Source organism: Sciurus vulgaris, assembly GCF_902686455.1.
Source record: "Sciurus vulgaris genome assembly, chromosome: 1".
Classification (NCBI taxonomy): domain Eukaryota; kingdom Metazoa; phylum Chordata; class Mammalia; order Rodentia; family Sciuridae; genus Sciurus; species Sciurus vulgaris.
The window spans coordinates 119,732,898-119,745,525 of NC_136461.1; the positions used below are offsets into that span (position 1 = coordinate 119,732,898).

Below are 12,628 nucleotides of genomic sequence, written 5' to 3' on the forward strand. Positions count from 1 at the left end.
TTGAACTGGAAGTGGAGCCTCTCTACTTGACTCATTTTGAATGTTTTCATATCTGCCAACTGATTTTTTTTATTTGTTCTTTTTAGATATACATGACAGTAGACTGTATCTTGCTATATTACATGTACATAAAATATAACTTATTCTAATTAGGATCCCATTCTTGTCATTGTATGATGTAGAGTTCTACAAACTAATTTTTAAGTTATCACCCTTGACCATTGATTTTGTTGTTCTTGCTGTGCCCGTCACGTTAGGACCATCAAAAGCTGGTCTTTTCCTCCACTTTCCACTTTCCATTTCACAACTTTAATACTATATTTTAAGTTCCTTGAGTATGTTTTCTTGATTTTTTTTTTAATATGGTTATGGGGGATTTACAATTTACCTTTTAAGTACATTTCTCTCCTTATTTTTAAGTTAAGGAATATATAACCAAAATTCAATTATTTTAAATATAATGCTAATTGAAATTTTACAAATAATTAAACCCTCTTAGGCAACAAATGCAATATTTCTATCATCCCCAAAATTATTTTATGCTACTTTCCAGTTGATTTCTTATTTAGAAAAACACAATATAAAATCTTTATCAATGTAGTTGAGTTTGCATTCATTTAATTAAATACATATGCCATAATATAGTATGTATTCTGGTGTGTCTAACTTCCTTCACAAATTGTAATTCTGATACAAGTCATCCATCTTACAGTGTCTAGATTGTTCTTCCCTTTGCTGCATAGTGCTGCCATGAATGAATATTCAAAAATATGTTTATTCATTTACCTGTCGAGGGGCATTTTGTTTGTTGCTACCTATTAGCTAGTATGAACAAACTTGCTACAAACGTATTTTTATAACAGAAAGCTCAGTCCTTGTCCCCGAAGCCAATTCAATAACCGGGACGCTGTTTTGAGAAAAAAGGAAAAAGAATATTAATTGTTTTGCAAACAAAGAAGCAGCACAGGGGACTCCAGTCCCAGAGATTGAGATTCTGCCCATCAGGAGGAACTGGGAGGTTTTAAAGGAGCTCTTCGAAGGTCAGGTTCCAGATGTGTTCTGACAGGGGCTCTCAGGGAGCCCGGATGTTGTGCTAACATTCACTTGTTAATTTGTGAGATATCCACTTCCTAGATCCCCTAGCAGATATCTCCTTCCTGTGGAGCAGATAGAGCAGGCTAATCTTGTTCCTTGCCCCCAGGTTAGTGAGGGGGAAAGGGAGAGTAGGTAAAGGAAAACTTGTCCCTTTTAAAACTAAGCCTCAGAGCTATATTCAAAAGGGCAAGTGGAGAACTGTTACTTGTGTGTGTGTGTGTGTGTGTGTGTGTGTGTGTGTGTGTGTGTGTGTTAAAATAATTTAATTCTCCCTGTACATCTCTTTCCATGTGAGAAATCAAGGTACACACTTTACAATATTTACCTGTTTTAAGACATTCAAGTCAATTCAGATGGCAAAAGTAGAATTCAATCACTAGTGAAATGTTTAAAAAATATATATTAAACAAAAAAAGTCTTTACAAGATAAAAATAATCTTCCACGATGCAATAAATTGCAGATCACTGAAATTTTAACTCTTTAGATGATTTCAGTTCAGTTTTTGGTTTCAAAATCTAGAGACAGTTAAAAAACAAAAAGCATGTTGGCCAAATTTCTATCTGTTTTTACTGTTTCTCTTTCTTGCTTTGACTACTTGTTACACTGGTTAAAGATGAAGATGGAGGTGCTCTTGCATGACCTGTTACATTTTGAACAAATCTTTTGTAAACATTTGTTTTCATTCTTATCAGAAGTAGCATTGTGGGTCATAAGATAGCTACGCACTACGTAAACTCTATAATATGCTGCCCAAATGTTTCCCAGGATGGGTGCACCTCATGCACTCCTACGAGTTGCTTTATAGACTCTTCAACTTTCAATACTGGTAGTTTTGTTGTGTATTTTTAGCATATTAGTCATTATAGAGGGAAATAGTAGTAGTATATCATTTAGTTTTATTTGTATTACACTGATATCTAATTACATTGAGCGAAATTTTTTTTTCATTTGCCTGTTAGTTCTTCATACGTTTTCTTAGGAAATTGTCCTGGTTCTGCCCATTTTAATAAATTATTTTTAAATTATTGAACTCAGCAATTTATATTTACCAAGTTGAATATATGTGTTACAAACATTCTCTCCAAGTACATGTCTTTGCAATTCTATTTTCTCAATAGTGTCTTTTTTCTGCTTTTTGGTTTTTTGTTTTGTTTTGTTTTGTTTTAAGGGTTTCTCTGTTTCCCAGGTTGCTCATTAACTTACCATCTTGCCTTAGACTCCTGAGTACCTGGGAGCAATACGTCTTTTAATATAAATACACTTTTAAATATTGATTAAATTTAATTTATAGTTTTGTTTTACTTAGAATATTTGTAGATGTATGTGTATATCTATATATATGCACATCTATCAAAATCTACATATATATCTGTATATATATATATCTACATATATATGTATATAACTCAAGTATCTATCTTCCCTAAGAAACATTTTCCTAAACCAAGGTTAAAGAAATATTCCTTTATAGTTGCTTCTAGAAGCTTCATAGCATTAGCTCTTATGTATGGTATGTTTATGATTGTTTCATCTTTTAAGCAAATTTATTGAGACATGATTTATATGTAATAATAGGAATTCATTCTAAGTATATGGTTTGACAAGTATATGCATACATGTAACCAACACTATGATCAAGATACAGAATATTTCTGTCACTCAAATACGTCCTCATGCCCCATCCTAATTAGTCTCCAATACCACACCCAGTCCCAAGAGACCGACGATTTGCTTTTAGTCACCAAAACTTAGTTTAACAAAATCACATAACATGTATTTTTTGTTTTCCAGCTTTCTGGTTGACTTATTTTTTTTCTTTTACTTTTAGTACTTTGAAAATATATCATCTTACTCCCTCCCAGCTATGTGGTTTCTACAGAGAAATCTACTGACAGTATTATAATTTATGATTTTTGTAGAGATAAAATTCCTTTATTAAAAGTTCAGAATCCAGAAAAAAACATAACTGAGTGAGAACTGCAATAATGTGTAAGAAGAGTAATTTCATTTTGCCCATATCAGCCCTTCACTTTAGCTGGTGCAGCTAGCAAGCATATTGTCCTCTGTATAACTGTGAGGTAGGAATTTGGGGATACAGGATAAAGTAAGACAGACTGAGTATCCAGAGAAGCACCCAGTAACCATTGAAGTGCAGAAAACATCTATGAACCCTTCTAACTCTTGAGCAACCAAGCCTACGCCCTAGGCCCATACCCTTGACCCATGCTGTTGACAGCAAAAACTAACATAAGCTCAGGGAAAACTCATGCCAAATTGTGTAATTCTTCCCTGGCTCCACCTCTAGTCCAGCACCTGGCCATTGTCCCTCTGTAAATATCAGCACTCCACACTCAAGGGTTGCTACTCTCCCTCTGGAGATCACCCACATTGTCCCTTCAGAGTGTATTCCTTGCTTAACCCCTCACTCTTGAGATAGCACACGTTCCCCCCTACATATGCCTTTGCTTTCCTAAATAAACCTTTGTCTGTGTTCCTGACCAGCCTATGCCTGCAAACCAAGAACCTCATTCTTTCTTAGTAGAGGCACCCTCTGTGGGATCTCCTTGGACCTCTGATGATGAGTAGACATAGTTATCACTGCTGTTTTAAAATCATGGTCTACTATTGTTCACACTGAGTTATATTACATTAATTTAGAATAGGCCATATTTTCCTGGTTACTCATATGTGAAATAATTTGGGACTTTGTCAAGTCCTGGTGAATATTATGTAAAGATTCTGTTATATTAACTTGGCAATTATTAGTCTTTTTTAGTTTTAGTAGCCAAGGAACTTGGTTGGACTCAAATTGAGATCTAGTTTTCTTGAATGGTATTTATTTCTATTTAACTTTCATACTTCTGGGTTTCTTTGCATATATTCTACACATATATGGTTCACAGTTCAGTCAGATATTTGGCCTAACTGATAAACAGATGTTGAAACTTTCCCTCTCTCTGTCTCTCTCTCTCTCTCAGTCTCTCTCTCTCTCTCTCTGTCTCTCTCTCTCTCTCTCTCATCTCTCTCTCTTCTTCCTTTTTTTTCCCTTTCTCTCTAGCTTTTTCATTTCCATGATTTTCTCCTCATGGCTCAGCAGCTCTGGTTTATACTCCTCATGGTTCATCAGCTCTGGTTTCTATACACTTTGTCCCCTATTTTTTTTATGCCAGAAAGTTTGCTGGTTTTCTGTGTTTTAATTTTTTCAAAGAGAGTACGCACTATGACTTTCATTCAAATTAAAACTGTTATCAAGTGGATAACCATTCTGCATACTGTACTTAATTGTCTTTCAAATGTTGGTTACATTCCAGAATCTGCCTGCTTTTGTACTAATTCAAGGGCCTGTACAACGTGTTTTTTTTTTTTTTTTTCTTGTGTGTAGTCCTTATCTTCAAAACTTCCACTCAGGAGCTACTAAGCTTTATTCCTGTTCACCTTTAATTCCTGATTTCTTTATTGATGGCTAAACTCCATAATATTAATAAAATATTATTTCATTTTATATGTCTTAATCCTTCTTAATCATTGATTCAGTTGGAAGTTATTGCAGAAAATATAAATTTTGTAAGTATTTTAAAAAGAAATTAAATTCAAAATATTACATGCCTCCAAATTATTGGAAAGTTTGAAAGAGTTGGTGGAATTATTGATTTCAGGAATGAGCAACAACCAACTGCAATTCATAGGTCAAGAAAACATTGGAGCTGTCTTGATGTCACCAGATACTATTGTGTAACTCCTACAATTTAGTGTCAGCAATCAGGTTTCTATTATTTTGCTTCTCTGTAGAGGCAAGATAAAGGAAAAATGACCTTGATTTTGTTCCCCATTATATGCATCAGATAATATCCTAGGACATGGGGCTAAAACATTTAGCAAAATATGGGAGAAAAAATTATCTGTGGAGACAGAAATAGAGATCAGTTCAGGAAAATAAGATTAGTGATTGTGTTAAGAAGAAAAATTTGCAAATAGTAAATGAGGGTGTTTCTCTGAGGTTGATCTATGAACCAAGATTGAGCACAATGATACAAATCTCTGAGTGGAGACATATCCAATGCTATCTGTCTTGAATTTACAAGCTTTCCAAGAAAATACATTTGCTTTCCCTGTGCTCGTGCTAGGTTATATCATACTTTCATGTTTAAAACCAAAGTTACAAATCATATATATATATATATATATCTCATATATGATATATATAAAATATATATACACACTAATATGTATATGTATACATATATACACGTGTGTACGTGTGTGTTTTTGTATATATATATATATGTTCACACACACATACCTATATACTAGAGAGGAGAGAGAGATTACAAAGAATTGGCCCAGGTAATTATGGGGGTTGAGAAGTTCCATCTGCAGTCAGTAAGCGTAAGAGCCTGGAAAGCCAATAGTGAGAGTTAAAGTCTCATTTCAAAAAATAGGAGCCCATAATCATAGCCCAAAGACAGGCAGTTGGGGTAATCCTAACAGGGACTTTTTGTTCTATTAAAACTTTCAATAGATTGGATGAGACTCACTTACAATGGGAGGGCACTCTGTTTTGCTCAGGATGTAGATTCAAATGTTAATTGTTAATACTCACAAGCACAGAGTAGTTTAAACAAGTGACTGTGCTCTCTGTAGTTCAGGCAAGTTGGCACATAAAATTAATCATCACAGCAATATTGATGCCTAAGTATCAGTTACTTTTACTATATCAAATCATTTATTTTTAGTGAAAGAATATCTTTCAATATTACTTTTAGAGATAGCTTTTTCTTATTTAACATTTTATGTTTTAAAAGTATTTTAACTCCATCTTTGAAATACACCATCTTTATAGTCACCTATTAGATTTTTCTTTTGTCTTTAATACAATGCAATATTTCTGAATTTTTTTCTCTTCTTCATGCTTTAAGGTAGATAAAGAGAAGCAATGGAATAAAGATTCTTGAGAGCACTTATCTCCTAGAATCCTAAATAAGGAAACTTACAAAATTAGAATTTATGTCCTGTAACAATTGCTAGAAAATACAACTGAAACTTATACTTTTCATATGGCATATTTGGGAGTGGTTCCTGATTACATGGAAAAAACAAAACAAAACAAAAAAAAAAACCTTTTTACAGTAGTACGGACCTGATGGCTCAGGGGATGAAGTCAGTGGGGATAATGGATGAACCATATTGGAATTCTTGAGATGGAATATTTCATACCAAATTTATTAGAAACTCAAGTTTATACTCCAGTGGGGGGGGGGGAATGATTGATTTAACTTCATGGAAAAGTGTCCTCACTTTTGTGTGGATGTGATAAGAGGTAGTTCCTGGTTTGGGGTCCCGCATGTGTCTGTGAATGCGATTAATACATATATATATGTATGTATTTTTTCTCCCAGATTTATCTCTGTTCAAAACCTTAGCATTCTCTGGACAGGTTTCTTTAAAGAGTTATGCAGTACCAGGCTGGAGACCTGGCCAGCATCCTGTGATGATATGTTTGTTAGGAAGATTCCCTGAGTAGACCAGATGTCCAAGAAACCCACAAACTCAGCTGCTATTAGAAAAGACTGTTGTAAACATTTGAAAATTACAGGAGGCAGCAGCTGCTGTTGTGGGATCTCTGTTGGTGGCTTATGTCAGCGGTTGATATAATTGGAAGTAAAAAAGACTCTGAGTTAGGAATCATCTCATTTGGGCAATTTCTGCTGATCTGAGGGCAGCCACTGGGAGTCACTGACACATGCAGCAAATAGAGTCAAGTGGGGAAGAGCTGTGGCTGTGGACCTTCGATTCGCTCTGCCATCCTCTTGTGATTCACTCATGAGATCTTTAGGGAGAGTAGTGAAGGTGAATTTTTTCATATTCTTTGACAGAGGAAGAAGATTAACAATTTCTAGAAATTTGAAGATCTAAAAACTGTTTCATGACTCCAGCAATAGCTTAACTTAATTTCAAATTCAGGGCAGGGAAATAGAAGCACAGAACTATAAATAGGCACTTAATTGTTCTTTCTCCAACTTCACAGCCCCACTCATCTATCTTCAGTCAGACTACCAGAGACCCGCAGAAAAGAATAGGAATAATGGGAAAAAAAATAGTCAAGCTATCTAAGATATTTTATCCACCATTCTTTACTCCTTTCCCTACTCTTGAGATAGACCCTTGAAAGGTAATATCTTTCCATTTCAAGAAGGTCAGGAGAAAGCAAAGTATCAGCTCTGTGATTTGTATCCAAATATTCCACAACTTTCATAAGCAAACCTAGGCTCTACTGTCCTTCTTCAATATTCCCATTTTGGCAGTAAAAGTCCTCTTTCTCCTATGCCTCATCCCGTGATCCTATTCTCCTGTCAGTGCAGCAGCTGAATTTGCAGGTTTCTAATAAACCTAGACTATATGGGAGAAATCTGTTTCTTCTTTGGCAATGATAACCATTGCTTTATTTGTCCTGGTGAAGTCAAAGGAAGAAAAAAGTTTCACCTTTACAAGAAAGACCTGGGGAATGAAAGAAGGGAAGGGGGAATGAGAATAGGAATGATAGAATGAATAAGACAATACTATCCTATGTGTATTTCTGAAGTACAGGACCAACGTAATTCCACATCATGTACAACCAGAAGAATGGGAAGTTATACTCTATATATGTCTAATATGTCAAAATACATTCTACTGTCATGCATAACTAATAAGAACAAATTAAAAAAAGAATAACCATGTTTAGCCTGATGCTTTAATTATCTGAATATGAATTATATACAAACAAAAACTTGAACTCTGAACACCTGATATGTACCCAGAGTTCAAAAAATGAGATGTAGTTTTAAATATTTTTAAAATAGATTTATTTGTAACACATATGTAATAAATATGTGAATATAAAGTATATTTTTAAAAAATAACTCAGAAAAGACAGCCCTGCATTACTTCCTTTGTAACGCAGCATTTTCAATATTCACTTTCCTTTCTTAATATGAATCAGTCTTCAGTTTCTAATGAGGTAGCAGGAAGTTTGGGAAAGACAACCAACTAATGGCCAATGCCAATTTTTTTTCTTGTTCCTTTTTCCCCTATTGGACCTGTGAGATTTGGATCCATGATGTTTTCTGCATCTTTTTCACTTATTGTGAGAAAGATGGAACTGTTCCAAAAATAGTGTTACAATAATGGCTCCCTGGAGTTTTAAAAAGTATAAATATCATCCAGCATATTGAGACCATAGCTAATAAGAGACAAAAGAAGAAAAGTTTTTCAGTGATGCTTCAGGGGGTAATTCTCAGAATTCTCAGCAGACGAGGTAGGAATACAGGTTGAGGCATGCAGATGTCAGCACAGGAAAGAGAGGAACGCAGTCCACACAGAAATGTTTGTCATACTACTGAATTTCATTGGATTTTGCCAGTTAGGAAACATAGAAAACACGCGATGTGGGACTGAGGAGGGATATAAAGTAGAGCTTCACCAATGGAGCTGGATAAGCTCAGGGAGGGATTCAACCAAATGCCACAAAATAAGCTCTCCAGAGCCCACGGTGCTGACTCCCTCTCCATCACCCATTTCTGAATTCATTAGGAAGTCTTCCCTGGATAATTGAAAAAGAAAAGACCCATAGCTCTCCGTTAACAATGGACTTTCAACATTTAGTACATTGATCTTCCATTCTTAAATGTCACATGAAAATATTATCTTTTGACAAAGGAGTATTATAAAAATCTATTAGCAATGAAGGAGTAAAAGAACTGAGTATCTAACAGAGCTGCCTTTCTTTGCAGACGTTTCGGTTTCCTTGAACCTCACTATTCTAGAATTCTGTGGACAAATAATCTACTGCATAAATCTCAGAAATGGGAGCTGAGGAGGTAAATAAATTGCATTCCTCAAGGAAGATCCCAGTGGTGTTGGTTTTGTTATACATTGTTTGATGTATGAAATATTGTGAACAAAAGGAGTTGGGGAGAGAGCAATGGTAGAGGGATTCATGAGCAGAGGATCTGGCTCATGTTTACAACTCATTGGTTGTGTGACAGATTATGATGTGGTGGTACAATCATAACTATGCAATGTGATCTAATAGGCTGCAGACCCAATCTCAGGTCTCTTATATCTCCTTCCAAGATTAAAAATAACCACCATTTCTTTTGAGAGGTTGAATAATATCTTTTACAGATGCAGTTTTTAAAATAATTAATATTTAATTAAATATTAATCAAATATTTAATAATCAGTTGATTAAACAAATAGCTTTTATGTGGCAATTTGTTTTTCCATTGTTCTGGGGAATATAAACTTATCCTCAAGGCATTTACATTCTGGTATAAGAGAGTAAAGGCAACTATTCTTCATAATATATTTCAGAATATAATAGCAAGTTGTTAAATAGTTCAAAGGAGAGATATCAGTCTTATCTTTGCAGAACAGAGTAGCCACAGGTAGCAATTTTCACCTGGGTGATTAGGAATGGATAAAAAGTAATAAAAGTTTTTTAGGTGAAGGGAAAATGAGGATCAAAAGCAGAGAAGTTCTTAGATTTAAAAACAAAACAAAACAAAACAAAACATAGTCTTACTGCAGAAAAACCACTTTATTTTTTTTTTAATTGGTGAACTTGGGAAAAGGAGTTTGTAAAGAAGATAAATTGATTTAGTATCATTTCTGCCAAGAATGTTGGGTAGTTTAAGAAGTTTTTGTAATATAGGCAATAAATGTTTATTAAATGTGTATATGTATTAATTTAATTTAATGAACAGAGTAATTAAATGAATATAGTAATAATAAATTTATAGAAGTGGTGACTTTACTCAGGAAACACATTAATTCTACATGTTAGCGTACTGGTCACTATAATTTACTTGAATAGAAAAGCAAGTGATATTTCTGTTCCAAACCCTTTCTTTTCTTGGTGGGGAAGGGTGGTACCAGGGTTTGAACTCAAGGGCACTTAACCACTGAGTCACATCCCCAGCCCTATTTTGCATTTTATTTAGAGACAGGGTCTCACTGAGTTGCTTAGGCCTCACCATTGCTGAGGCTGGCTTTGAGCTCTGCCTCAGACTTTCCAGCTGCTGGGATCACAGGCATGCACCAAGGCGTCTAGCCCAAACCCTCTCCTGTGAGGAAGATCAAAGTGAAAACACTCGAAAATGTTGGTGAAAGAATCATACCTCAAACGCATAGGGTCAGCTACCAGTTGTTCTCCTGAGTTGAACTACATTGATAAAATAATTTTCATCTTGTAATTCACATGTGTGCTTTCATTTTATTTAAGATTTATTATTAATTTATTAAATTCAATTTGATTTTAGTTGAGCCCAGCATGGGTGTGCACAACTGTAATCCCAGCGCCTCAGAGGCTGAGACAGGAGGATCACAAGTTGGAGGAGAACATGCACAAGTTAGTAAGGCCCTGTTTCAAAATTAAAAAATAAAGGATTGGGATGTATGTCTGTGGTAGAGTGTGCCTGGGTTCAAACCCCTGTACCAAAAACAAATCAATCCAACAAAAAAAAAAACACCTTATTTATTTTTTTTTTTTAGTTGAATCAAGGGGAAAAGAATTTTACTACCCTTTAGCAAGGTGAAATTGGAGGAGTTGAAACCCTTCAAGGTCAGGAGTGATCAATGCAATGGTGGGTTCTTTTGAAAATCCAGGAAACATGTGAAGAGGTATAATGGCTCACATTGAGGAGAGGCTTGATAGTTTGGATTTATTCCTTTTTAAGTTAAAACTATAATTCTATCAGAACTTTAAATCAGATCCATCTTCTTAACAGAATGACACTCTGTGTCTGACCGAGTGACCATGAGAGCTTTGTTTCTCCAGAACTATTTAAATATGATGAAAGACTCACTATGCCAAAGTCCTTTCAACTCCCCTCTATCAAGAGGGTCAAGTAGGTTGTGTGACTAGAGGAAAGGATAATGTGATATCAGTCCAATATTATTACCACTAAAAATGTACCCAAATAGGAATTGGGTTTGGATGTTGGTCCAGTAGTTTGGTTAAAATAAAGTAAAAGGATTTAAAAAATACAAAATAAAACCTCTAGGTAAATATACATTTAAATAACACACAAAATAAAACAAGAAAAACTAGCAGTCACATCTTTAAAATTAAACAACATACATAGCAGAAACTTATTAAAATCTTAGAAGATGCACAAGTCCCATTAAGTGCTTGAATATTTGTGAAAATTCTAGGAGAGCTATTATTAACATTTTTATATTATAAATGAGGAAACTCAGGCACAGAGGACTAAGCAGATACTAAATGAATGGCAAACCTAGGGTCATTATACACAGTATTTCTATTTTGATTCCTCAGTTGCTATTTGAATTAGGCAATGTGAGAAAAAATACCTAAACTTACAATAAAAGATGTAGAAATGTCACTGAGAACAGATGTAATCAGAATGTTTTGAAACAATACTATGAAGTGATGTGACCAAGATAGCATTTATCATCTTGAATCCTTATCCCTTCTCTGATTTATTGCTACTCCATTCATAGTGGAACTAACTCTCTGTAACATTCAGGGTACACAATCTGTTCTTCTATTTCTGTCCTCTGTAGGTTAGTCTCTGGGACCATGTCAAACAAGCTAATTTCTCCTCTGTCACAGAGTTCCTGTTGTTGGGATTCTCCAGTCTTGGAAAAATCCAACTTATCCTCTTTGCTATTTTCCTGTGCCTTTATATGCTTATCCTAAGTGGAAACATCACCATTGTTTCTGTCATCCGCCAGGATCCCAGTCTCCACATACCTATGTACTTCTTCCTGGGGATCCTCTCCATCTCTGAGACTTGCTACACCTTAGTCATTCTGCCCAAGATGCTCATAAATCTGCTGTCACTGCTTAGAACAATCTCATTTATTAACTGTGCTGTTCAGATGTTCTTCTTCCTTGGTTTTGCTGTCACTAATTGCATGCTCCTAGGGGTGATGGGTTACGATCGCTATGTTGCTATCTGCCATCCGCTTCGCTACCCCATTCTTATGTGCTGGCAGGTATGTGGACAATTGGCAGCAGCTTGTGCTGGGATTGGTTTTCTATTCTCACTCACAGGCTCTCTCCTAGTCTTTGAACTCCCTTTCTGTGGCCCAAACAAGATCGACCACTACTTCTGCGACATCTCACCAGTTATCCAACTTGCCTGTACTGATACCTCCATCAATGAACTCATAATCTTCACTGGGGGAGTTCTAGCTCTTATGGGTCCCCTGACATTCATCTGCATCTCCTATGGCTTCATCGTTCACACCATCCTGAGGATCCCATCAGCTGAAGGCAAGAGAAAAGCCTTCTCCACCTGTGCTTCCCACCTCACTGTGGTCATCGTCCACTATGGATGTGCCTCCTTTGTGTATCTGCGACCATCAGCTAAGTACTCCTCTAGCAAAGACAGGCTAGTGACAGTGACCTACACAGTTGTGACTCCATTGTTGAACCCCATGGTGTATAGCTTTAGGAACAAAGATGTTCAGATGGCCATTCGGAAAGTGATTCGCAGAGTGAGATTTTATCCTAAAGCTCTATAA

At 35.6% G+C, this 12,628-nt stretch overlaps 1 protein-coding gene across 1 annotated transcript; it reads left to right on the forward strand.

Moving 5' to 3' along the window:
- Positions 1 to 5,446: 5,446 nt before the first annotated feature.
- LOC306665120 (olfactory receptor 10R2-like) lies at positions 5,447 to 12,628 on the forward strand (the record flags this gene model as incomplete). The annotated part of the gene is made up of 2 exons (XM_079146395.1): positions 5,447 to 5,482; positions 11,663 to 12,628. 2 exons carry the CDS (start codon positions 5,447 to 5,449, stop codon positions 12,626 to 12,628), a joined length of 1,002 nt encoding a protein of 333 aa, XP_079002521.1.